The sequence below is a fragment of the Anastrepha obliqua genome, chromosome 5 (genome assembly GCF_027943255.1).
Source record: "Anastrepha obliqua isolate idAnaObli1 chromosome 5, idAnaObli1_1.0, whole genome shotgun sequence".
In the NCBI taxonomy this organism is placed as follows: domain Eukaryota; kingdom Metazoa; phylum Arthropoda; class Insecta; order Diptera; family Tephritidae; genus Anastrepha; species Anastrepha obliqua.
The window spans coordinates 82171265-82198456 of NC_072896.1; the positions used below are offsets into that span (position 1 = coordinate 82171265).

Sequence of the window (27192 nt, forward strand, 5' to 3'; positions counted from 1 at the left end):
AAATCTTTAAATTAGAAATCCACACACTTTCAAAAATAACCAACGAGTTGAGTATAGTTTGTGCTATAGACATGAGTGCCACCTGTTTGAGCTGCAATCGCGGTAGTGGCATGTGCAACAGTGTACCGTAACAAAGCTTGAAACAATCATAAAACCAACCAAAAATCAAACAAGTGTGTAAACGCTGTCAGACAATCATGTATATATAACAAAACTATACACTTTGGATATATAGCTTGAGAAATATTTGAAAGTGCAGAGTATTAGATCGAAAAAGTTAGCGCATATGAAAAGTATTATCAGCACATTTCAGCGATGGCCCAAATTTGATGTGAAACAAAACACACAAACAAGGTGAAGACAAACACAAAATTTTTACGTAACTGAAAGAGTGCTTGACAAGAATTTTGATATAAAAAACAAGTAATGATGAAAGAAATAACAAAATAAGCGCCTAAAATATTACCCAGACAAAGTGGACACCCACACAACATAGAATATAACATAAATAAAACAAAAGCATGCTTGCAAAGATGAACTTTCACACAATTTAAAGAGAGTGAGAGTGGGGAGAGCTACAGATTTCAACCATAAACTGAAATGTACTCAATTGTTTCTTGCAAAGAACTTTAGAACGCGTAGAAGCATTAAATATTCACAGCAAAGAAATACGCAGTTTACATTGCGTTTTTAAAATGCATTGTTGTTGTTGATCTCAAATATTTTTACAGCCAATGAGGTAGTAAATAAAGCCTACGTAGCTTCAAGTCCAAAGTAAGAAAAGAGAAGAATATAGTCATAGAAAATAAAGTGTATACGCAATCTCCTCGAAAGTCTTAAGTCTTAATGAGGGGAAAACGCGGTAGTGTTTGTTGAGAGGTGGTTAATCAAAAATACCAATATGATTTCGATGATGCTGTGTTTGCCCAAGTAATAAAGCATTCTCACTCTCTTCCGGATTATCGCCGACACCCGCATATGCACCCATATCGGCTTCACCTTCACATTCAGCATCATCGCATTCTTCCTCCTGTTGCGGGAAGGAAAATGTCACATTGATGGGACGTGCCAATTTATTCTTGTACTGGTGCTCAAATAGAATTGGATTGTAAAGTGTGTTCTTCCACTGGCGACTCAGCACAATGACACCCTAAAATATGTTTAGTTAAAAACCAAAACCAAATTAGCATGATTTTAGCCAATCTAAACCTGTCGCAATGTATTCAAATGTGGCACATCGCTTTGCTTGAAGATTTGCTCGACTTTTTGCACACCCTCGTCTAGCACTAGTTTCTGCATTATATAGCAAAGTTGACAACTGGGATCCTCTTGCAAAGTTTTCGAAAGCAGCGTGTAGTTGTTGGCATAGCGGCTCTGTGGAATACATTTTTTTTATTTAGTAAATGCTTAAATTTTTACGAAAACATGCATTTCTTGTTTTCATCACAAAACACAAACCTTTTTAATTTTGGGACTGCGCTTTATTTTCTCATTGTCCAATGCATCTGCCATCAGGCAGGCGGCTATGGCTGTTTGCCGCGTGTGTAAAGCGCGCATCAGCGACACAATCTTGATGGCCAAGCGGTTGCTGGGGTTCATCCAGGCGGTGATGGCGGGTGAAGCAGTACTCAAAAGATTCCAATCGAGTCTGAAAAGTAGCATTACATTTTTTTTTTTAATCCATGGGGAACATTTTTATTTTCATGCGCTCACCTGGTTAAATCAATTTTCCGCGTGATCGGCACACAAGGCGGCGCTGCGAAGTTGAACCACACCGATTTCAGCTCAATTACGCATGAGGAGTTCTTCTCAGTCTCCTTCACATTTGGTGTCTTCTGCTCAAATGGTTCTTTGCCATTATTTCTACCCTTTTCCTGTTCTTCATCGGCCTGTGGTTTCGTAGTTGATTTCCGATTTTCGCTCATACTCTCCGTGCGCTCTGGCACAATTATACTTTCCAAGGCAGTTTGAAATTTCTCCTTGGGTGTTTTAGGTGTTGGCGGCTTTTTGGTAATCAAGCGCCAAGCTGCCTCCGCTTTTGATGTTGCGCTAATATCTGCGCTTGCACCGCTCACCAAATCACTTATATTAACGCCACGCACAATACCCACCGCCTCTGTGGCGCTCTCAGCAATTTCGGCTAGTTCTTCTTTAGTATTTTCAGACTTCTCAAAATGTGAACGTTTCACTATTTTCACACCCACACCCTCCAAGCCACATTCGAACATTATGTAGCCTATGCCGTCAACACCTCCGGTACTTTCAGGCATTTTAACCAATTCAAAGAGCACCTTACTTTTGTGTTCGGGTATGGCGGTAACAATTATAGGCGATTCTTGGACACAGCTCGATTCGGTTTTCAGCCGCCGTAACTGCGCATGCGCACGCCCCACATCAAGCGTAATTACCAACTCTTCCAGTTGTTTTTCGGACGTTTCAATTAGTATGGGCTCGCCTTGTATGTTGTCCGGACGCGTTTGCGAGGACAAATGCGCTAAGAGCGCGCGTGTACCTTTCATAATGCCACCCTTTTTGTGGCTATTGCCCGATTGCACAGTTTGCTGTATGTAAACATTGTGCATGGATGCGCGTGTAGTTTTACCCAAATGGAATTTGGTCGACACACCTTCGATGTAGAATGTCAGAAGTGAGACGCAACTGAGATCCTGCAAAAGCCAAAGTTACGGCAAAATTGTTTGGGAAAAAAAATGGAGTAGGGAATTACCTGGACATTATCCAACGCTGCCACTGAGATAACCTCTTCAATGATGGACGACTGCAGCATTGTTATGCTAACCTTTGGTAGTACAATCAACCCTTGCGTCTTTGTCGATATACTCTCTTCATAGACATCACTTAGAAATGAGTCGCCGGGTCCTTGTAAGTTGCGCTCTGTAGTTGAACGTTTCGAATTCGAATGCACCTGCAGAAATGTTGGAAAATTAAGAGCGATAGCGCATGAATAAATTTCCAGAAAAATATCTTTATTTCTAAGAATCACCTGTGACCAGTAACTCAAACTTTGATCCCGCTTGAGTATATTATCGTTCTGCACCTTTGCAATGCATGAGGCGTGTATGTGATTGACCACCGAGAGTAGATGCAGTGACGATATTGTGGGTATGCTGGCTTCCACCATTCTGTTGGGGTATGACAACAAAATATATTATATTTGAATTTGTTTTGTGCCAAAGAAAAAAAATGCACAAAATAAGGTAATATAAATAGGTAAATAGGCCGAGAGACAGTTTGGCGCGGTTCTCGCACCATTATCCCTATTTATTTTCTTTTTCAATAGTGTAAAAAGAATACACTAGACGATATACTCATATATAAGTAGACTAAGAGGTATTTCCTGTCCTAATTGTTGTGTGGTTCCAGAAAAAAGCAACTCATTTAAAATATTTCGATAAACGAGGTAATACGGCGCAAGACTACTATTCCCAGTCAGTCTGATCTTATTCTAATTAGCCAACGCTGGTGCCCTTTTTTATGTAAGTGTCTGATCCGATTCAATTTCAATTCCCATCACTAAAATGAAATACTTGTACTTGTTTCATATGAAAATTTTTAAACGATAAGCGTTGGAAATCATGAGACACGTCAAGATGTTTTCAAAACAATTTGCAAGAAATGTCGTTTCACCTTCAAACAATAACAATTTGCAGCATATTTGTATGTTTGATGTGCTTGCAAGAAGGACGGACACAGCAATTCAACGTTTATCACGTATGGGCGCTCAAATCAATAGCCACTGGCACCTGATTAACTTGTTCACTCTCAATTATAGAGAAGAGATACAGAGCCTAAAATGGATGAAGGCGATCCAACGAAAGGTTTAAGTGATGCTGAAATCGATATGGCGCTGGACGACCTATCGCTAGCGGATTTGAAGATGTTAAGTCAGCTGATAGACAAGCCAGATTCGCCCGATTATGATTATGTCGATTATGACAGGTACAAAGTAACGAAAATCCTTGAAATGTTACACGCATTTGATATTAAATGTATTTATGTACTCTTGGCTAGCCGAAACTACGCCTTGGGACCACCACGTGACCGGACCTTCGACGATAACCCCATTGATGATGAGATTAACAAAAATTACTACGACGATATCGATGAACCACAAAGAGATACGCGCAATTTGAGGCATTTCAAGATACCACGACAAAATTTATTACCCTTCATGGAGCAAACAGAGAATCAACGCACAAAACGCGAAAATGGGCATGAAATAAAACAGGCAAGATATTAATTTGGGGTGTTCGGGTCTTTTGTATATTATGCGGTCTCAACTCTATTTTGTGCATTAGTAGGCTACGGTGGATGCCGAATACATCCGTCAGTTGGAGAACTCTTTTCCGCGTGATCAAGAGCAAAATAATGAGGAGGGCGGCGATAAAAAGGAGCACATACGCGTAAAACGCAATTGAGTACCCACTCACACACACACACACGAGACCCAACAGATTAAATACATTTATACATAAATATTTCCAATAATCTCTAAATTATATTTTATGACTTTAATAAAATTGCATATATATACACATATACAGTCTGTCTAATAGAAGCGTGACCGGCAATCACGGATGAACTTTTCTTTTTAGGCGAATAGTTGTGTGCGTCGGTGCTGGTGTACTGCTGATAATCAACAACGTCAACGAACTGTGAAGCACCCAGTTAAGGTTCATATTTGGGGCTGATTCTCCGAAAAAGGATTTGGCCGTTTATTTGTGTTTACCGCCAATTTGAATGCAGTTTTGATGAATAAAATTTACCAAAAAGGATTGCCATGTTACGGTCAGCTGCGAAGAAGTTTGGAAGAACTGGCCAACGTAGGATTTTACAAGAAGACAACGATCCGAAGCATGGAAGTTGAAGTTGCGTAGAGTAGAAACAGCAAAATAGAATGGGATTGAAATGTTGGAATAGCTTTCGCAGTCGCCTTATGCTAACCGTATTGAAAATGTTTGGGCAACCGTTAAGCAAAAACTCAAGGAAAAAGAAATTTGGACGGTCAAAGTGATCAAGACAAATTCGGCCGATTGGGAGCCGATTTCCTCCATAACTTGCGCAGAAATTAACACAAAGTATGACTCGCTGTTGGTTCTGCCTTTTCCAAACTGGATAAAATAAAACGAATGGTTCTGGTGCTGAACGAAGACGAAACGAAGCACCTCCTAACATCAAAAAAACAGTCGACGCACTCGCGTATCGGCACCCACGTCACTGTTGGCAGTTATGATTTCGAGATTGTAAAAGACTTCGTTTATTTAGGAAACAGCATTAGCACCAATAACAATGTCAGCCGGGAAATCCAACCTAGAATCTCTCTTGCCAACAAGTGCTACTTTGGACTAAGTAGGCAACTAAGTAGCATAATCCGGTCTCGACAAACAAAAGTAACACTTTACAAGGCTCTCATCATGCCCGTCCTAACGTATGGAGCAGAAGCATGGACGATAGCAACATCCGAAGAGGAGTCCCTTAGAGTGTTTGAAAGAAAGACGACGACATAGACATAGATCCAGCGGCTACGTTGGCTGGGTTATGTCGTCCGAATGGATATGAACGCTCCGGCTCTGAAAGTATTCGATGCGGTACCAGCTGGTGGTAGCAGAGGAAGAGGGCGGCCTCCTCTGCGTTGGAAAGATCAGATGGAGAAGGGCTTGACTTCACTTGGTGTTTCCAACTGGCACCGGTTAGCACGAGCAGTCGGTTCTACGTTACCGAAACGACCCGGATTTATACCCGCCCAAGGATTGACACTCCAGCAGCAGTCCCCGTATGTAAGAATGGGGAATGTTTATGCTGCTACAACAACAAAGCACGAGAAGGAAAGACTGGCGTGCTGTGTTGAACTCGGCCAAAATCGCATATGCGATTATCGTGCCAATCAAGAAGAAGAATGACTCGAAGATGTATGTAAATCCATTACAGCTAATGGTGGTGACTATACATTTTATTGAATAATTTGCATATGATAAATATTATAAGCCCATAGAATCGAATTGACCAAATGGTTTCTAGGTTATGGCTCTCACACTTCTATTATACAAACTATATATCAATAAACGTTTTCTCTACTTACCGCTGCAATCCTTCCAGCATCAATGGTGTGAGGAAGACATTCACCTGTCCCTTTAAGCGCGCCACCACCGATGTACAGGCTGCACCTTCCGCCTGTAAACTCATAAATTCGCCATCGTCGAAACCATTTGTCGTTTTGTCACTCTCTTCTTCTTTCAATAGCACACTGGGATCCCACGGATGCGACTTTGGGCCACCCATAAATGTGGCCGAACTATTGCTGCCCGTTGTATTCTCATATCGTGGCACCACTTTGATTTCACGCCAACAAGCGTACAAATCAAAATGTGGCACCATTTTGCTACCAATATAGGTTAGACCGCCATCTTCGTTCTCGTGAAACATGGGCGTGGAGAAAACGTCTGGCCCTGATGGAAAGGCGCAAGCGGTCCAATTGAAGCATTTCACTTGTGACAAATGATTTAGATAGCTTGCCATCAGTAGTGGTGAATCGATGATGGGCCGATTCACTTGCTGATGCAGATTGACAAGTGCAACGTCTTCCTGTGACGACATGGCCGAGATGAAAGAGTTTGACGATAGCGAAGGTGTGCCCGAGGAGGAGCCACGAGAATCAACCTGGAGAAAGGAAATTTGAAAAACAAAAAACGATTACATTTCTTTAGAAAAAATCAATTATTGTACTAGAAAGCTACTGTGTTGTGAGTTAACTGGCGACAGACTAATTTTGCGCTAGTATAGTAAGCAAAGATAGAGCATTCAAAGCTAAAGCAGCAGAATTTGTAGCGAAGTAAATGTAGAAGCAAATATAATAAAATAAAATAAAAAATTAAAAATACTTATAAGTAGCAAACAAATGCATATGCGAAAGCCAAGCGCTGAGTTTCCAAAGAAAGCAGAATAAATTCTAGCGAAAAGGTAAACGAAAAACGCTACTTTAAATTTTATTGCATGCTGATATATGTAAGTTGTATACTTGACCCAAGAAGCACCTAAATATGTGTCCAAAAAATCGTTCCTTGGTCTACCAACATCCCAAGATTAAACGAATAAAATATTTTCACTAAATAAAATATTATGCCAAGAAATTGAGGGTAAGTGGCGCTATTTTGAAGTAAGAAATTTGAGGTTATATGTAGGTACAGTAAACTGTCCAGCCTTACAAGAAAAAAGTTCTGAGTCTAAAATAACTTTACAAGTCAATTTCGGAAAAATAAAATTTTGTTTGCCGAACCTAGGGGTAACCTTTCTACATTCTTCATTAAATCATCGGCATTTAGAGGTATGAAATATCGAATTTTGAATAAGAAGACAATTTTTTGTTCATTTCAAAGTTCAGTGGCCTTAAGTATCCTCCTTAACGTACTACCCTAATGTTAGTGAATTGTAGCTCGAAAAAAATCATTTCACTTTTGCTAAGAAAAAACTATTTAAAAATTATTCCAGTAGTACTATATAAAAAAATAAAACAAAATAAAAATTAAAAAAAAAATCTTTTAAAAAAAATTAAAAAAAAAATCTTTTAAAAAAAATTAAAAACAAATAAATTTTTAATACAAAAATAGTTTAAACTCAAGTCAATTTCGAAAAAAAAGTTTTTTGTTTGGACTATTTTTGTTTTTTTTTTAATTGACTAGCAAAAATACTTTAGAAGCACGAGAGTACGCGAACTTTTTTTCTGGTACTCTCTAATATACAGTCCGCGACAAACCATAGCACATCAACATTTTGACCATTTTTGACTATATTAATTTTTTTTAATGCTCAAATAAAAATAAAAAAAAGTTCACAAACCTTTCACTAAAATACCAAAGTTTTTAATTTTGAGTTTTTAGAACAATTTTTGGTAGCTTAATAAAGTTTAGTATAATAAAGTGTAAGTTTGAAGTTGCTGAAAAATCCCTTTGAGTTTTTTTAATTTTATTCCTTGACATATAACAAATGCCCATTTCTCTTTTTTATATAGGAACGTTTCAAAAAAAAAAAAAAGAAAAATAGTCAAAACTGGCAATCTCTAAAAACTGGCGTTCCCATGACAGTCGGTTCTACGGAACGACCCGGAGTTATATCCGGCCAAGGTCTGTCACTTCAGCAGCATTCTCCGTCCATGTATCGGGAATGGTTATGATGGTACAACAACAACATCTCTAGAAAATAATAGTTTTAGAGGCAATACAGATGATTACCAGGTTTTTTTTCTTTTATTTATTTTTTTTTTATTTTTTATAATTTTTCCCCCTTACAGTGTGCGCATCCCATATAACAATTAGAAGACAATTTTCTTTATTGAAAAATTAATACGTTAGTTTTCCTAGAAATGAAGAAGGTCAGAAAATACCTTTTAAATGATACTAAGAAGTCTAAATTGGTCCAGATTTGGCTGATTTCTTAAAAACAAAACAACACAGATAAAAGATAGCATACAAATTGCATTATTTTAATAACATTTTTATGCAGACTTTTTAAGTGTTAACTCTACTATCATTTGAGGAGATTATTTTTGGAAAAAATTATGCTTTATTTATAAAAAAAATTGAAATCGGTCCGGGTCCCGTGGCCGGCAGATGGAAGAACAGACAGAAAAATGTGGGTAAATCGATTGCTTTCGTTGTTTTAAACATTTTGATATACATATATACAGTCTATGTCGGATGAAAAGAACCGTTTTTTTTTCTTGTAACTCTAAGATATATGTATTTCGTTCTGTTTTTTGCTGCATAATAGTGCCTCTCAAGGGCTACGACGCCAGTGCTAACTCAGGTTAGTGTCGTTCGAAACTTTCCCGTAAACGCAACCAAATAAAAATGAGCGAGAAGTACGCGAAGCGTTTTGAGGCGGTATTTTTATGCAAGCATTCGAAAGGGACGAAATTATCTTACGCCGCGTCTGCCAAAGTGATTAAAAAACCGAAACAGTTTGTTGTGATGTCAGCGGTATAAGGTGTACAAAAATGTTGATGACTTTTCCGAGCGCGGCTTGAAGCGAGTGAAGACAAAAAAGCAGCATAAAGTGATCATCCAACTTTTTAAGCGGGACCCTTCTTTGTGACTACGCCAAGCACAATCAGTCCTTAAGCTAAAAAGGGAATAGATGTGAGTATCAACACCATCAAATGTCGACTGAAGCAGGCGAACATATACTACCGTCCCACATCATCAAAATCACTGCTCTCAGAAAAATACATTGAGAAACAAGCAAATTGTGCCACAGTAATGGACTGGCCTTCCCAGTCCACAGACGCCAGCCCCATTGAAAATGTGTGGGGAATTATGAAAACGCATCTTGCCGGAAGGCCATTCCATGATTTAAAGCAAGTTCGCAAAATTTAGTCCTGTTTGTCGACGAGCTACGCAGAAAAGCTGGTTCAAAGCATGACGAGAAGATGTCAGGCTATACTCGACAACGCTGACGCCTACAGGGCTTATTGAGTAATTGCGATTCGCAGTTTTGTACATACTTTTATATAAAAAAAAAATGTTAAATATATATTATATCTTCATACTTCATATATACTTCATGAATAATCGCTGTTCCTTTTTTCTGACACAGACTGTAGGTAACTACATATAACTCCATTCAGCTAGACTGTTTTGAAATACCGTTATATTATATAATATAATATAACAACTAATATCCTAGATTTGTTCTTGTAATATAACGGATGTATTTTAATTGATAGGTTAGTTCAGTTGCAATTCCAAAAATATATAACCTTAAAAAGCCAATCGATCTAAAAAATAACAGAAACTGCACCTCAGCTGCCATGTAAATTAAATCTTGATTTCCATCTGCGGGCGTACCTTAAAATGTTTACCATAAACAGATTAAGCCCAACTATAACAAATATCTACAGTGATTGTTGTTGTAAAACTGTAAAACATTATCAATTTTCCATTTTCTCCACTTTGGGGAAACACTACTGAATGGCAAACGTTGGCCGGATGTAAATCCTAATCGTTTTCGGTAACAAAGGCAGAGCTAAAATCTCCATAAATTAAGAAGAGTAATAAATGTAAGTAAATATTCCAGGACTGTGCTAAGCAGAGACATCAAGGAATCCAAATGATTTAAGGGAAATGAAAACCGAGACAGAAGAGAATAGCAGCGACTGATAGAAGTGCAAAACGCGCTAATTGCGGCTTAGGATGAGTAGTTAGGTTAGATAGTTTAGTTTGATTTTTAGTTTTATTTTCAGTTTCTAGAGTTATAGACTAGACTATATATAAGAGTCATAAAGAGTTAACAGTATTACCTATTGATTATTGGCTGATGGAGTTAAATTTTTCGTTAAGTTTAAGGAAGTGAGCCGGTATTAATTTATAAGACTTCCTTACGAAAATTCGTGAAATTTCTATTTACATAAAGATTAAAATATAATTTTGAAAATAAAAATAGTGGGAATAAGCCAATTGCAGCGCAAAATTACTACCATATATTAACCAATTACTATAATAAAAGTTCCTTTGCAATAATTCAAAATCCTGAACAGAAGTTTCCTCCCTGTAAAAATTGCTTCTTAAATCCATTAAACACTTACTCACGTACATGCATTTGAGTTTGAAATATAACATCGCAAATAAATAACAATGCAGTAGAAAAATTCATTCAAAGCTAAGAAAACACAAAGCCTAGAATTATCTAATTCGAACAAGAATATTAAAATTCGAATATCTAAAACGAAAAAAGAATATCTATAAAGAATATGCTACAAACAAATTTTAACAGACGTTGTTCAACGTATTCATAACAATTTAAAAAATTTTGTTTAATTTCAAGTTGGTAATAGAAAGACTTTGGTAGCAAGAAGTAGTAGTAGTTGGATAGTAGATGTAATTTGGCGCTAAGTCTACTCACATCATGAATAAAATGTCGATACTCAGGTCTTGATGAAATATTTGTTAGTTTTCTGATTGGTGTGGCAAGACCATGAATACGTCTCACGTCTTCGTTCTATGAAATTGATGAATTTTGAAAAGAATTGCATGTGGAACATTTTTTATATAAAGGTATATAGAAAAAATGTAAGGGAGCTTTTAAGGTTCCTTAGTTACGGCTTAGTTATACACAAAAACATGCATAGTAAATACTTAATCGATTCTCTGATAAATTGATAACAAAGATATAAATTATGGGTAGTTTTTACGAGTGCTTAGCACATTAAATATGAAGTATATTATTAAAATTTAATTTGTTTTTTTTTTGTTTTGTTTTTTTAGTAAAGTTTAACGTTTACGGAAATATGTAAGCTAATAAAGTTAGATTTATTTTTTAGTTTCGAATGTATTGTTTTGCGAGTTTTGCAACTGCTTAGAAGGTATATCTGTGATTAATATGAAAATAATGAGAAAAATTGCTTGGAAGCTGCAATACTAAATCAAGTAAGAAAATGGTGTAGGCATGTTGGATTATAGAATTTTTTTTTGTGTAAAAACGCGCCCAATTCTTAATCTTAGGCATACCAATTCAGTGGTGCTTTGAGGACGCTTTGGCAATGTTTTAGATTCCGGCGCGTGAATCTCCAAATCGCTGCGATAGGTGGAGAGTGTGAGGCCAGCGTTCTCATTTTGTGCGCCAATACTAGAAAATTTATAGAAATTTATAAATTTTAAGCGGTATAAACTAGTTTGCCTCAGTAAAGCATATCGTTTACCTTAGATCTGAGGAAAAGCGTTTCTTGCCAGAGAGAATTATCGAACCGTTGCGGTTTTTAATGGAACCACCTTGCGACATAACATTCGATATATCCTCTTCGGCTGAGAAAAACATCTCGGAGGGATTCTCCGATGTCAGCGAAATCGTGCGCTGTACTTCGCGCGTCAAGTGATCACCACCATTGGTGAGAGCTGTTTCATTGGACAGCTGTGTTTGCAGCGGTAAATCGGCAATTTCGAATTCGAGCGGATGTGAATGCGGCGCCGAATGTGACATCTCATCTGGTATCTTAAAGGTGCATACAAAAAAAAAAAATACGTTAATAGCTGTAATTAAATAATAAATATCGAAACAATTTACCTCCAGCTCGTCTTCAACATCGGCTTCCCCAGTTAGTCGTGAATCCGATATGCTGGTTTTCGGTGGTGACACACGTAGAGTATTGTTTTGAGATTGTGATTTAGTTGTATCCGAACCGCGTCGAAATGCTACCTGCAACTGTGATTCGTTAGAGTCCTGCCGCACCACTTTCTTCGATGGGCTATCCAAAAGGCGCGCATAAGGCACCTCAACGGAGGTTTGTCGGCTGTTAAAAAATATGCAACGTCACAAATTTGTTTACTACTCATTCTTACTAACCTAGCAGTGCTGTATGAATAACGTTTATTGCGTCGCTCTAGCGTATTCGGCGAACCTGTACTCTCGCGTGATTTACGTCCATTTATGTCTGGCATTTCAATGGCATTACCGATTTTCAGTTTTCCACCAACATCTTTGCTGCACAATTCTGATTTCTTGAGGCTGCCATTACGCAACTCCACAGCTGGCCAGTAATGTTTACCTTTACCGTTAAAATCAGCGCTATCATGCAGCGCAACCGAATGCAAGCTGTAGGGTGGCGTGTGGAACACCAGTTGGCCCTGATGTAGTATACTCTCGCCAAAACCGTAGTCCTTGTTGTTGTTGATAATACTGAAAGTATTTTTTTCTTTTTAATTTGCTTACTGATTTGATTTCACTAGCCGACTTACAAATAACGCGCTATGTTGTAGTTGTCCTGTATATCTTGGGCTGAGGGTTTGAAAAATTTCAAGCCATTGCGATTGCTGCCGAAGAATGCACAACCGCCAATGCAGCCACAGCGTGAAATTTCGGTGCCAGTTGATGGTGGTAGAGCAGGCGTCGCATTGCTGCTGTTTGCATTCCACAAAAACCATAACCGTTTGTATTTGGCATCGTGTTCGCGCAGAAAACTGAAATAAAAGGTAGGAAAATTAAGCTGCTTGACTTTTTTTGCTTATTTGGATGTGACCGGATGCGATTACTAGTCATTTTGATCCGATTTTAAGGCTATAAATATAGTGTCAAAAGTTTTCCAACACATAAAGTTAAAAAAAATTAAAATTTGCCCGAAATATGAAAAAATTTCAGAAGTTTTTTGCAAAATTCATAGTTGTATCCCTCCTTAGTCACTGCTTTATATATACATATACTTAGTCCTTGGCGGCCGCCGTAGCCGAATGGGTTGGTGCGTGATTACCATTCGTAATTCACAGAGAGAACGTTGGTTCGAATCTCGGTGAAACACCAAATTAAGAAAAACATTTTTCTAAAAGCGGTTGCCCCTCGGCAGGCAATGGCAAACCTCCGAGAGTATTTCTGCCATGAAAAGCTCCTCGTAAAAATATCTGCCGTTCGCAGTCGGCTTGAAACTGTAGGTCCCTCCATTTGTGGAACAACATCAAGACGCACACCACAAATACGAAGACGAGGACGAAAAAAAAAAAAGCTTAGTCCTGCCATAAGTTCTGTAACATGCTAAGTCCGTAATAGATATGAAATTATAATAGTTTGCTTGATGAAGTTAGTTTTACTTTACCACGCAAATATTAAAACAAAATTTTAATTTTCATTCGAAATGGTCACCATTTGCTTTTACACAAGCCTTCAAAGGATTAGGTGCACGGTTTCCATGGATATTGACGTGGCTGCTCGAACCAAAGACTGTTCGAGACTCTCCACATTTCTGTGAGGCCTTCTATAGGTCTTATTCTCCAATTCTGACCACAAACTGTAGTTCAAATGGATCCAGATCTGGACTTCCCCAGACGTCCAATCTTTTGCGGCTATGAACGAAGGAATTTTGTTTTTTACCCACTGCTGGATGGTTTTTGCCTTATGGGCTGGAGCGGAATTTAGCTGGAAGATCCAACGCTCTCCATTGAAGAGAGTTTTGCTCAACTGTCTCAACACGCCCTCTCAGGTATCCTTCTAGTACACTTTTGCCCCGGTCTTAACCCCTTTTTCGCCGAAATGAAGAGATGTCACCACGCCTTTACACGCTGAACCCTTGAAACAAATTTTTTGCGTCTTTACAAGTTTTAGCATAGATTTTGTCGTTTTGCTTATTAAAAACTTCTTCAACAGTGAAAGTTTTCTCTTCTGTAAAAAGATCGCATGCCGCCGAAGAAGCTGTTGAGCCTAATTTTTTTCAAGCGCGTTGTCAAAAGATGAACAGTGGAGATCATCTCTAATCAGTCTTGGCATGGATCTGGTCGATACATTCATTTCCTTGGACATGATTTTCTGTTTTCTAAGGGGATTTCTGTGAATTCTTTCTCAAACGGCATTTATGGCTGCACTGGTTCGAACCAGACGAGGACCACCACATCTTTTTCTATCACTTCAGTCGCTTGAGTGCGGTAAACAAACATTCTCGAAATATTAAGCTTTTTCAGCAATTCCTAAATCTCTCTTGCACTTTTACCGCAATGCGATTTTCCTTAACTCCCCACTCCAGGAAAAAAGAGTATAATTTATGAGTAGACAATGTGAACAAAGACAAAAGTAATGAAACTTTTTTACGCATTGTAAAATTTGTCACAGAATTTAAGGCAAGACTAAGTATATTATATAATTGGCACTTAAGCCCTTTATTGGGTGTTTGGCCGAGCTCCTTCTCCTATTTATGTTGTGTATCTTATAAGGCAGATGTTTTGTTATGAGCAGCTTTTTCATGGCAGAAATACACTGGGATTCATGCCATTGCCTGCATTTTAAATATATTTGTTTTAACTACTCACTTCCTAAACACTTCAAGTAGTTCACTTTATTATTCTTGCATACCCTCAAAAACTTACTTGTGCTGCACGATATGCAATTTATGATCAGGGATGGGCAGTGCCGATGCGCCCTCCAGTAAAATCGGTCCCAATGAAGTACAACCAACCTCAATCCAATTCTCGAAGAATTCAGTCTCGTAAGCGCGTTTACATTCCGAAAAACTGTCACGCAATTTTCTATTGCTTTCTTCACGTGAATCGCGTCGTTGTGAAAACGAGTTCGAGCTACGTTTCGGCTTGCCAATATTATGTTGTGACTGTTGTTGCTCTGACTTGATTGAATCCTGTTCCGAACGACGCATTTTACCCGAACGATTGCTGCCAGTAGTGTTGGTATTGTAAGAGTTGGTGAGATTTGAGTACGAACTACCGTTATGCATGAAGAGGCGTAGCAGTATTGACGGCAGCAAACCAGAGATGCCAGACTTAACACGTTGGCCGTGCAAATTGCAATTGGCCAAGCGGATTGGCGAAACCTAAGAAATGCAATAATCAATATTGGAATTTTAATAAAATTTCTGTTTATGTTAACATTACTTACCCAGGCATGTAACGCTGTTCCACTCTCAATTAAATACACATCTACTGCATCTATAGACACACGCGTCATTTTGTATTTGATATCTTCAGCTGAAGGGCATTTGTATTTGTTTTCCTCTTTAGTGTGCGGGCATTGGTTACTCGGCACGCCGTGATGACAATTACGCACCGTTTTTGGGGATTTCAAACAATTTTCTGGATCCACCGCTAGCAGTACCAGAGTCTCTAGACCAACAACAACATTGCAAAGCTGTGGCAATGTAAGTTTGCCAGATAATTTTCCAAGCTGTACTTCAACCAACCAAGAATACTCTAAAGTGTCTTCGTCAAGTGCACAGCCTTCATTGCTAAACATTGCATGGCCACGTACCTATAGAAATTAAAGAGTTTATGCATAGTTCAGACACGTACGCATAGGCTTTTCTTGATTTTGGTTTACCTGCACCGCTGAGAGTAACAAGTGCCCTTGATTTATATGTTTGTCTCTATTCGGACGCACCACCAAATCGGAAGTGATCAAATACGACGGACTAACCAACACCTGAAGCGTGGTTTCGTGATAGCGTTTATTCATCTCAAAACCGAAACGTTCGATTAGCACCACCGGACAAGGCGGATCATTTTCGTTGCAGTTTTTCATAATATGCGCTTGGATATCGTGTATGATGAGCGAAACAATTACCTCCAAAGGTCGATACAAACGTGGATCGAACGGTTTTTGTTTCTCCTCCGGCACCGTTACTTCTGATATGGACTTTGTCGCCATATCTTTTTCTTTCGATAGCAACTGATCCTTTGGGTTTGTCGTTGTGCTCGTTGTATTGCTCTCCTTCAATTGTACATTTGATTGCTCCATGTCGGTGAAATTTTGATCTTCGCCAAAGATATTTTCTTTTAAATTTATGAAATTACGCAATACGTTGCCGTAACACATGAGTACCGAGGAGCCTATTTCCAGCTCGACGGTGACTTGATCGGCCGCTAAAGTTGCTGGATCGAATTTATGCTGCTCCGGCTTTTGCCAGTTGGAAACCGGTGATTTCCGTATTTTAGGGATGCGCATGGGACTTAATAATATTTCTTCTTTTTCCGGCGTAGTTATATCAGCTTGCGGATCTGGGCCTAATGGTGGCACTGGATGATAAACATACTGTATAGAGAGCGCTACTATCGGCACAGTCCAGCAGTCTATCCAACCCGCACTATAACGAAAAGCAAATTATGAAAAAAACTAATATATTTTATAAATTTCGTGATTACTCACCTCCGCTGGCATATTTTTCGCCATTTTTTTGTATACAATTCAGGACGACTTTTGACTTTACCTCCGCGTGTCAAGAGACGCGCATTTTCATCTATAGCCAATACAATGGGGCGCGTAGAAGACACCTCTGGCACATACAAACTCAAATCCAAACCCTCGCCATGTATCCAAAATTTTAAGGTTACTGTTTTGGGCAGGAAATCATCGAACGGCAGCGCAAAGCTCATGTCGAAAACATCACCACAGAAGGCCAAATGATTATTCTCTTGATTGGCACTGGAACAGTCAATCCAATTGTATTCATTGCACAGCGTTAAAAGCTCAAACTCATTCAAAAGTATATTGAATTTGCACGTATACGGCACAAAGGCGAGTATATCAGGTCGCGCCTTGCTGGCCCAATCCTCGATGAGATCCTGAAAGAAGCATTTATGCTTGTAAACGATAAAAGCCGTAGCCTTGCAACCAGTCAAAGCGATGCTCCAGTCCTGCGGTGCATTCCAGCGCGTTGGATAGTGTATGCGCACTTTGTACTCGAGCGATTCCAGCTCGGCCAGGCTGCGATACTGCAGCGAAGTGGTGGCCTCGACATGAAATAGTTGCCCTTGAATTTTAGACATATAACCATCGCTGTGTGTTACCCACGGTATGGTCACCTCCACATATGAGGCTGGACCCACAGTGATATGCATGGCATTTGTCTCTTTATCTTTCGAAAAGAGTATATCGATTGTGGCTTCGCTCAGCACACAGAGTGTTACATCGAACGATTGATAACTTCGCAGCTCACCTGGCTTCGGGGTGGGAGTAACTTTCATCTCCTGCCAATCAGGTGGATAGAAGAATTTAAACAGGTGATCACGTTGACGATCTGCCCATGGGCCATAACTGAAATCAGTGCCTTTCAAACACTTGATATTGATACCCCACACCGGTGGAGATGGTTCCACGACATCGCCATTAGCAAGTATAATTAACACTGGCTCTTCTGGCACCACACCCGGTTCATCCATGTAAAAGTACAACTCCATTTGATTGCACATCATAACCACGAATCCCTCGCCCATGTAACGAGGCGGTTCATCTACTAAGCCCGTATACTTTGGACTGGGTGCGAACATAACTTTTGCATTTTCGATATTTGCTTTGACGAAATGCATAAAATTATCGAGCCGACAAACAGCCGGTTTAGTACTGTACGTACAATGCGCCTCCTCCACCGAAATGGACAGAGTTGTAGGTGTCAATCGATTGCCGAAGACAAAACGACCAGAACAAATATCCATCTTTATCACCGGTATTAAATCACGCCAAGTAGTTGCTTTCATGGCTTCTGAGTTTTTGACGCTTTCACGCTTGCTTTGTCGCGCATTCTCCATATTCATGGTGTGCTCTTTGAGTTTCGAACGCTCTTCAGCAGTTAGATTATCAGTCTGTGGGAGTATGAAGATAAACATAAGTAAATTGCTAGTAAAATTGTAAAAGGACTTTTTGAAATTAAAAACAAAAAATTTTAAGATAAACTCTATTGTTTTTTTTTCAAACTAGACTCGTTTAACCCAATACTCGAATTCATTTCCACGGTTCAAAACATTTCGAAAGATTTACAATATATATTTTTTTTTTTTCGTCTCCACGACAGTCGGTTCTACGTTACCGAAACGACCCGGATTTATATCCGGCAAAGGACTATCACTCCAGCAGCAATCCCCGTATGTAAATCTGGGGAATTTTTATGCTGCTACAACAACAAAATATTTTTGCAAACCTGTTTAATGGCTTCTGCCCCAAAAAAATCTTTAATTAAAAAAAAACTGCCGATTATTACAAGTAGTTCTCCGACTAGTCTTCAATTCCTATACAACTCAATATGTGCTCATATGACAAACCGAATCGACAATTTCCGGTATGTCATTTTTTTTTAATTTTTCTTTGACAACCGTTTTGAACCCCGAATAACACTCTTCTATTGTGAAAGTTGAAACGTTTAACAACACTTATTGTTGTAATAGTATAGAATATTTCTCTTATATCTTTTGGAAATACTGCTGAACACAGCCCTTGACTGGATTTAAATCCAAGTCGTTCCGGTAGCGTAGACGAAACTGACGTTTTGTTTTTGTATAAACTTTCTTAAAATTTGTTGAGCTCTTTGATCGATGATCCCTTTCCGTGCTGATTAATTAAGTAAGCATCAATGATGTATCTAACGTTCCAGAAGTATTAGTAGTAGTAGTAGAAAAACAGTCATTTTAAAACATCAGCTTCCTTTCGAATCGTGCTTTTTACTATCATATTGTCTACACCCAACAAATTATACTCATTTAGTTATTACGTAGTAGCCTAATTACTCAAAATTGTATTTTATTTCATTTTACCGGTATTAGAAGTGAAGGTTTCAGTCCAAAGGTTTTCTCAAGCTGATCATAGAGATCGGAGCGATTGTATGTGTGCAGTTCAAAACCATTTAACTGTACGGAGAGGCGTGTATCGGAATGGGAGAGATCTGAAATGTGTAAAAGTGCCAAATAAGTCATATAATAATGAAAATCAAAAAGAAAATACCTTCGGAAACATCTTTGGGAACATATGATCGCCACCAGCGAAATATGAAATAACCATCCTGTACACGCACTGAATAATCGAATGTTATATAGACAAAATCACGAAACATAATTTTGCCCGCCAACGGATTCAATGCTACGGAACCTATAAATTTAATAAGAATTAATTTATTTTTGTTCAGCGATCCAAATTGTCTAAGGAAACTTACCAATTTTAAAATATGCGCCTTTTATATACCAGCGATTGACAATTTTCGTTATGAAAACTCCAACTAGGCGTGAATTGTAGAATGTTATGTAGGTAACCCAAGTAATAGATGTCAGTAGAGAGCAAAGAAGCCATATCTAGCGAAAGACAATAAAAGTTATCACTATTCTGTGTGTTTGTGTATTTTTGTTATTGTAATTTTTTTATTATCATACAATATGCCCTTAGAAGCTACCTGCCTTTTCACCCCTACGTACATCGTTACCACCCCACTTTTGTTTAACAACATGTTGCATGCCACCGGCTTTATTTCACACCCACGTTCAGTATGCCATTCATTTTTATTCTGTTTGAGGTCAATTACCGACGGCAACATAGTAAACAGCTTGTTGATTTGCATACCCAAAAACAAAAATGTAAACAAACAAAGCGCCCCAAATCAAAACAGAGCTTTTACGCATGCACTGCTTTTGTCAAAGTCAGCTGATTGCAAACACTTGCTATCTACTGTGTTTATTTGACTCTTCGTGCGTTAGCTAAACACAGCACGAGTTAGGGGCCTAAAGCCCCTTTTAGGTTATAAACGAAACCCTAAACTAACGACTACATTAGAGCGCAAATACATGGTTTCCTTCTTACGTAATCTGGGAGAATTGGTTCTTGAAATAAAATGCACTAAATTAGTTGAAAAAATCTACTCGATTAAATATAACTAGAACATTTATAGAAAATTGGTATTTCTAATTAATTTAATGATGTTGGTGGCTCATAACTACAACACAAAAAGTCCGTTATACATAACCGGAACGACCCGGATTTATATCCGGCCAAGCACTGTCACTTCAGCAGCATTCTCCGTAAAGGTTTATGCTGCTACAACGACAAAAACAACAGGAATTTTAGCTATACAAATATTTTATTGTTGCTTTTGTCATGATCAGCTTCTTATTTTATTTTACTTGCATAACTAAGGGAAAGTAGTGACATTCCTTGACTGGGTATAAATCCGGTAGTTTCGGTAATGTAGAACCGACTGTAACCTTTGAGGTTTTTTTTAGTTTCTAGAAATCACTTATTTAAAAAAATTCGGCGAAGAATTATCATTCCAGACGAATTGTTGAGATAGTCGCTGTTTTTAAAGTCAAAATTCTGGTTTATAACCACAATAAAATTATAATTAAAACAAAATATATTGGTTTCTTGTGAGTCAAATCTCTAATGGTAGTGGTACTAGACCAATAACAAATGCGTGAATTTGGTTTCTGCAATTTTGTGTTCTGAATGTCAAATTTCTATGAGAATGTAAAAAAACAAAGGAAAAACAAAAAAGTAGGCCCCTTTCACAAGCAAAACACAAAATCGCAATATCAACTGCTCTAGTGCCACAACCGTGTATTAATTCGCCTTGGTTTCTTGTAACGGGTGATCAATCATAAGGGGCTTTTTTCAATAGTTAAAAAAAAAAAAAAATGTAAACTATGTTCAAAACCTTTATTTATCATTTGAAAGGACATTCTTTGACATTTACTTTTTGAATATGACTTCATTCAAATGTTGGCCACAACTACGCTTAAGGTGGTCCATTCTGAAGGTCCAATTTTCAATCACTCGTTCGAGCATTTCGACTGGTATGTCGTGAATAACACGCGTAATGTTGGCTTCTAGAGCTTCAATCGTAGCTGGTTTATCAGCATAGACCTTGGACTTCACGAATCCCCAAAGAAAAAAGTCCAAAGGTGTGATATCACAAGATCTTGGTGGCCAACTCACAGGTCCTAAACGTGAAATCAGCTGCTCTCCGAAATGACTTCTCAATAAAGTCATTGTTTCACGAGCTGTATGGCAAGTGGCTCCGTCTTGTTGAAACCAAATGTCGTAGAGATCATTAGATTCAATTTCAGGTAGCAAAAAGTCCGATATCATGGTACGGTAGCGAGCACCATTCACAGTTACGTTGCGGCCATCATCATTTTTGAAAAAAAATGGACCGATGATTCCACCAGCCCATAAACCACACCAGACCGTTGTTTTCTCTGGGTGTAAAGGTAGCTCTTGAACCTGTTCTGGTTGCTCTTCATCCCAAATACGGCAATTTTGCTTATTGACGTAACCATTGAGCCAGAAATGCGCCTCATCGCTGAACAAAATTTTGCTCGAAAACAGCGGATCTTCTTCAATCTTTTCAAGAGCCCAATCAGCAAAACGGTGACGTGCAGGAAGTTCATTTGGCACAGGCTCAATTAAATTTTTCAAAACCTGCTCAAGAGTTCTATTCTATGCCGATTTACATTTTTGCATAGCTAATCTACATCAAAACTTCAGTTGAAAATAATATTGAAATATTGAAATAAACGAGTCTTTCGCTCACTTAACCGTGTGTTTCGGACAGACATCTTACTCTAACGTGGATTGGGCCTACCCTGCAACCCTATAAACTTAACCTACAACCGAAGCTTTCACTACGTTTCACAGAATCCTACAAATAACGTAGATTTAGGTGTTGTATTTTTGGCCTACGTACCAGCTCCAATCAGGACGTTCATTATTACCCAACCTTTGGCTCAACGACTAAAAGAACAATTACAATTTTTGCATAATAATATATGTATACATAGGGAGCGTGTCATTATTCTGTATTACAAAATTCTGGATGACAAAATTCTGTAATTTGCAAAAAAATTCTGCTTTTTAAAATTCTGCTTTTTTAAAATTCTGCTTTTTAAAATTCTACTTTTTTAAAATTCTGCTTTTTAAAATTCTACTTTTTCAATATTCTGCATGTTTAATGCGAAAAATTCTGCTTTATTCAAGTTTTGTGATTTTCGTCTTACAAGAAGTAACAAAATAAACATTTATTCCATAAATATACATATGTATATGTTTAAGCGATAACAATATTTTAGTTTGGCCAATTACAATATTTTTTTGGATTCTTTTTAAATATGTAGTGTGACTTAATTCATTTCTTTTCTTAATGATTCTTCGCAGCTGTTCGTTTTTTTTAGAAGAGTTCTACGCAAAAATACTGTGGATTGCGTAGCCGGAGTTGGACTTATGAGGGTTATTTTTTTGAAGCGCGGCCGAAGGCCGCCAACGCGAAAAGGAGTTCTACGCAAAAATACTGTGGATTCTATCGAAACTGAAAAAAACATTATTATTATTATTTTTTATTTAATATCTCGAATAATAATAAAAAATAATAATAATAATGAATTAAATAATTACATTACCTCTTTAACATTGTTAACATTATATTTTAATACAGAATTTTGTAATACAGAATTTTGAAAGCAGAATTTTAGAAAGCAGAATTTTAAAAAAGCAGAATTTTAAAAAAGCAGAATTTTAAAAAGCAGAATTTTGTACATACAGAATTTCGACACCAACCCGTATACATACATATGTTTTTATAAATAAAAATACTCGCAAAATATCCCTGCAAACCTACTACCTGCTATTTACACTGCTAACTTGTGGGTATCGTTCACCTGTGAAGTTGTGAGCTTTGTAGTAATTTTATATTCTACGCCGTGCACTTTCTACCTACTTCCAGTCTATACGTGTGATGATTTTATTCGCTCGCACTAACAGAAATTTTTCAATACTGCTGTGCTGCTCTAATTGACATTCAAGTTGTGAATGATGTGGGTAACATGTAGTGAACAAAACCTTCTGAACTCATGAATGTTGTTGTTAACATGTAGTGAACAGAATTTCATGAACTAGTGAATTTCATTGTTAACATGTAGTGAACAGAATCTTTTGGGCTGGTGAATGTTATTGTGAACATGTAGTTAACAGAATTTCATAAACTAGTGAATTTCATTGTTAACATGTAGTGAACAGAATCTTTTGGGCTGGTGAATGTTATTGTGAACATGTAGTTAACAGAATTTCATAAACTAGTGAATTTCGTTGTTAACATGTAGCTAACAGAATCTGATGAATAAGTGAATTTCGTTGTTAACATGTAGTTAACAGAATCTCTTCAACTGGGTAATTTTGTAGGTAATACTTACGGATCCTATATACAATAATCCTTCAAAATTACTGAAACAAATGGTTATTTATTGAATATTATTTATTTAATGAATTATTTTAATATTTATTTAATTAATTTTTAGTTTCTAAAGAAAATTAATACAATATACAATAATTTTTTTAGTATGTTCTATTTATGTACAGCTATTTATATTAATTTACTATTTACATTATAAAATTACGTTAAGTTTTAGTTATTTATTTTAATATTTACATTATAAAATTAGGTTTGTTGTTAAACAAATTTTAGTTTTAGTTATTTATATACATGAATTAGTTTAGTTATTAGAAAAGTTTACGTTTTAGTTTTAATGTACATAAATTAGTATAATATTTACATTCTTAAATTAGGTTTTGGTGTTAGAAAGTGAACACGAATTAAAGTAATTTGACATAAATTAGTATAATATTTACATTTGATTACTCTTTTCTAATAAAATTTTATTTAGTACCTGAAGAATAGTTTTGGCTAAAATGGTAATAGTTTGCTTTTATGCCGGTATTTAAAATATCTATTTTGCAGAAATTTAAATTGATGCCTAATTAAATAAATAGCAATTGCATGTTTTTTTCTATTTTCGCATAAAGTTTAAAATTGTTCGCATTTTAGTTCTAACTCCTCTACGGGGTTTCTCGCACTGTTTTGTTCAATTGTGGCCGCTTCGCTTTGAATGTTGGTGTGAGTAGTCCATTTTGTACCGAAAACGGATCGGGATGCAAATATATATCCTTGACCTGGTAAATAAATACAAAATTTGTAATTATTATTAATTTTAAATTATGATATTATTACCACGTCATACGCTACTAGTATAAGCAGATATGCACTGGGCTACTTACCTGTTCGAAGGATTTCAGTCCGCTCTGCTTACCCCAATTCAGCATATCGCTCCTGATGAGTTCTTTTACTTATGGATTATTGCATAGCACCGAAAGTGTGCCCTTGACGCGATTGTCGTTCGCCCACTGCTTGAGAACATCCACATCAGGCACGACGACGGCTATGATGCAGCTCTAAGTGGGCGTTAAGGGTTGTATGTAAATATGCCGTGAACATGAAAAGCTAGAAATTATGTCAAAAAATGGAGTTACCTTAAGGCTCCATCCGTAAACGTACACCTGATTTACATATTGGCTCAGAATGTAAATATTCTCAATCTTCTCCGGTACAATATATTCGCTCTGGCTTAGCTTGAAAATGTGTTTGCGACGATCGATTACGCGCAGCGTGCCATTTGGAAGCCACGTGCCCACATCGCCCGTGTGGTGCCAGCCTTCAGAGTCAACAGCCTCAGCAGTTTTCCGGGATCTTTGTAATAACTGCGACGCAAAGGCAGAGAAAGAAATTATCATTCAAGTGCCTTTTTTAGTGCCCTAGTTTTAGTCACAGAAATCAAGTTCGCACAGGAAGAAACCATTATTTGCTGAAATTATCAACACCTACCCGTGGAATACGTTAGAACCGCGCACGCACACCTCCCCATTGTTTTGACTGGCGAAATACTGCATCTCCGGCACATCCACTAGCTGTAAAGGATTTGTTGATATCAACTCTCTTGATGTTGTGAATATGTTTTTCTGAAAATAAAAATACATTTTATTAGTTTAAATATATATATATTTGGAAAATTTAATAAAAATTGTTGAACTTACCTTTTCGCTTGGAGATTTTCACAGAATTAAACGCAATTCATTTTTGTATTTGACATTTGCAACTTGTTTTTTGCTGTCACTTTCGCACTCACTATAGTTAAGTTTAATAAGTATTCACGAAAATTATGAGATAAATATATGTATAACCCATCAAAAATGACAACAGAATTAAATGTGATTGTGTGGGTATTATTGGAAAAATTGAGTGAATGTGTTGGTAAAATTGGAAAAACTGGTGAACGTTGGTTTGCAGGGATTATATATAAGTGCATATGTATGGATAAAATATTTCTGAAAAATTCGGAAATCAATTTTTGTTCTGCTCGGGAAGCTATTGGATGTCTAGCAGGAATATACAATCTCGTAGAATTCTAATAACTACTCACTCAACTCTGCAAATACATATATATTGTAAGTACACATATGCACATGTGGTTCATACATACATACATACATACGTTTGTGAAGGAAATTAAGGCATCGACCTCCCAACAATAGTCTAGAGATAAGGAAATAATCATATTGAAGGATTTTAAATTTTGTAAACAATAGAAGCTGTTAAGAATTAATTTCGTTGTTGTTGTTTTACCATAAAATACTCCCCAAAAATATTTCAGATACGAAAAAATTTTCGGGTGATACCAAGTACGCGTTCACCATAAATCCAATTAGTCACCTTAACAATAATAATAGAAACCTTCTTATCATAAAATATTGTGATTTGCATACTTGATTATAAATTATAATGAAATTGCATTAACGCTATAAAGTTGAATTATGAAACATTTTATGTGCCCTTTGAAAGCTGCATCAACGCGCTTATCACAACAACGAAAATATATTATATTATTTATTATTGTTGCATTTATCCGAAATACACTAATAATCATGCAATCATTGAGCGATCTTTTGTGTATATACATACATAAGTATAAATATAAATGTATAGGTTAATCTCCTTACCATCGGCGCATCGATTTTCATATTTTCTAGTGGTATGTGGCTGGTATTGTTCCAGTTACCCGCTTCGGGGAAACCAAAATTGTTATCGGATTCTTCGACAACCATTTCCATCTTGAAGTTGCTTTATATCCGTTTTCTATAACTATCCGTGAATCAGTCGCAATTTTACAAAAAAGAAAAAATTATAGATAAGAATTATCACAATATTCATTCGCACCGCACATATCACTTCGCAGTAGCTTTTTTCCATTAATCACTATTTAGTCTATACATTTCAAACAATCCGAGCTGATTTTTCACATAATTATGCACTTAAATTATTGAATTTTCAATATTTTTTGCAGAGCAGTGGATCCACACCCTTATTAGCGAATGCAGCCAAATTGATATCCGGACTTCGATTTTTCCAACCTTTGGCATTGGGGCTGCGCCCAATTGCCTTTGTCGTTTTATAATTTGCAACTTCAAGGCTGCCTTTTTCGTTTAACTTGTAACTAACACTTTTCATTTATCACAATCCGTTCGATCTTTTCTATAACTATCGTTTCCAATATTTTTCGTTAAATATTCCCTTACAATTAATATGACAAATTAAATTAAAACTAAATTAGAAAATCTCGCGTAATTCTACAACTAGACGACATCTTGCGAAAATTACTGACAACTGCTGTCAATTAGCTGTCATCATTGCCAAAAAAATTCGTTTTTAGCTGTGTTTCATGAAAAAGTTCATAGCGGAAGATTACAATGGTGAACCTGCAAAGAAACAATAAAGGTCAATGTTTGTGGACGGTGGGTAACTGTGAAACTAGTAAGGACCGTCATATCCAACGATGCAACCCCAAATCCTTAGTTCCCCAAAGAGTCCCTACAAAAATTGTCGAAATATTTACAATGTCAAAAATTAAAGAGGCAACATTTATCAAAACTGTTACACTATTACTGAAATTAACATTAAGTTGCAACTTTGAAAAATTCGTCAGTCTATTATTAGCAATTGGTAGCTTTTCGCCAGATCTTAAAAAATAAACCCCACTGAATAAATTCCGCCAGAACTTCTTTTTGGGCTGGCATCTAATTTTATTTCGTTTGCAGGTATTGTCAATATGTTCCTTTACGTCGTTATTA

The 27192-nt window shown here is 37.1% G+C and overlaps 2 protein-coding genes and 1 long non-coding RNA gene across 9 annotated transcripts in view; 1 reads left to right on the forward strand and 2 right to left on the reverse strand.

Annotated features, from left to right (window-relative positions):
* LOC129247729 (bridge-like lipid transfer protein family member 1) overlaps window positions 1–26703 on the reverse strand; it is a 50337-nt gene extending 23634 nt beyond the window's left edge. For 3 of the 7 annotated variants that reach the window (XM_054887004.1, XM_054887002.1, XM_054887001.1), the window contains exons 1-21: window positions 26065–26703; window positions 19409–19544; window positions 19201–19344; window positions 19014–19141; window positions 16636–18068; window positions 15811–16573; window positions 15373–15741; window positions 14850–15307; window positions 12741–12962; window positions 12349–12681; window positions 12070–12295; window positions 11708–11997; window positions 11517–11634; window positions 10912–11007; window positions 6098–6675; window positions 3002–3140; window positions 2726–2923; window positions 1714–2666; window positions 1459–1648; window positions 1210–1374; window positions 898–1150 (exon numbers count right to left, since the gene is read on the reverse strand). In XM_054887004.1, the coding sequence (XP_054742979.1) occupies window positions 898–1150; window positions 1210–1374; window positions 1459–1648; window positions 1714–2666; window positions 2726–2923; window positions 3002–3140; window positions 6098–6675; window positions 10912–11007; window positions 11517–11634; window positions 11708–11997; window positions 12070–12295; window positions 12349–12681; window positions 12741–12962; window positions 14850–15307; window positions 15373–15741; window positions 15811–16573; window positions 16636–18068; window positions 19014–19141; window positions 19201–19344; window positions 19409–19544; window positions 26065–26175 (7303 nt within the window). In that variant the 5' untranslated portion in view covers window positions 26176–26703. The remainder of the gene's footprint in view (window positions 1–897; window positions 1151–1209; window positions 1375–1458; window positions 1649–1713; window positions 2667–2725; window positions 2924–3001; window positions 3141–6097; window positions 6676–10911; window positions 11008–11516; window positions 11635–11707; window positions 11998–12069; window positions 12296–12348; window positions 12682–12740; window positions 12963–14849; window positions 15308–15372; window positions 15742–15810; window positions 16574–16635; window positions 18069–19013; window positions 19142–19200; window positions 19345–19408; window positions 19545–26064) is intronic. The other 4 variants (XM_054887007.1, XM_054887006.1, XM_054887005.1 and 1 more) reach the window with 2 other exon arrangements.
* LOC129247731 (uncharacterized) lies at window positions 3599–4507 on the forward strand. The gene is made up of 4 exons (XM_054887009.1): window positions 3599–3729; window positions 3791–3957; window positions 4030–4246; window positions 4320–4507. The coding sequence occupies exons 1-4, from the start codon at window positions 3634–3636 to the stop codon at window positions 4434–4436; spliced, it is 597 nt and encodes a 198-aa protein (XP_054742984.1). The 5' UTR covers window positions 3599–3633; the 3' UTR covers window positions 4437–4507.
* On the reverse strand, window positions 23907–25147 carry LOC129247732 (uncharacterized). The gene is made up of 4 exons (XR_008582573.1): window positions 25102–25147; window positions 24893–25026; window positions 24289–24462; window positions 23907–24183 (listed from the first exon to the last, which is right to left on the reverse strand). It is a non-coding gene; the product is annotated as an uncharacterized LOC129247732 (long non-coding RNA).
* Window positions 26704–27192: the final 489 nt, after the last annotated feature.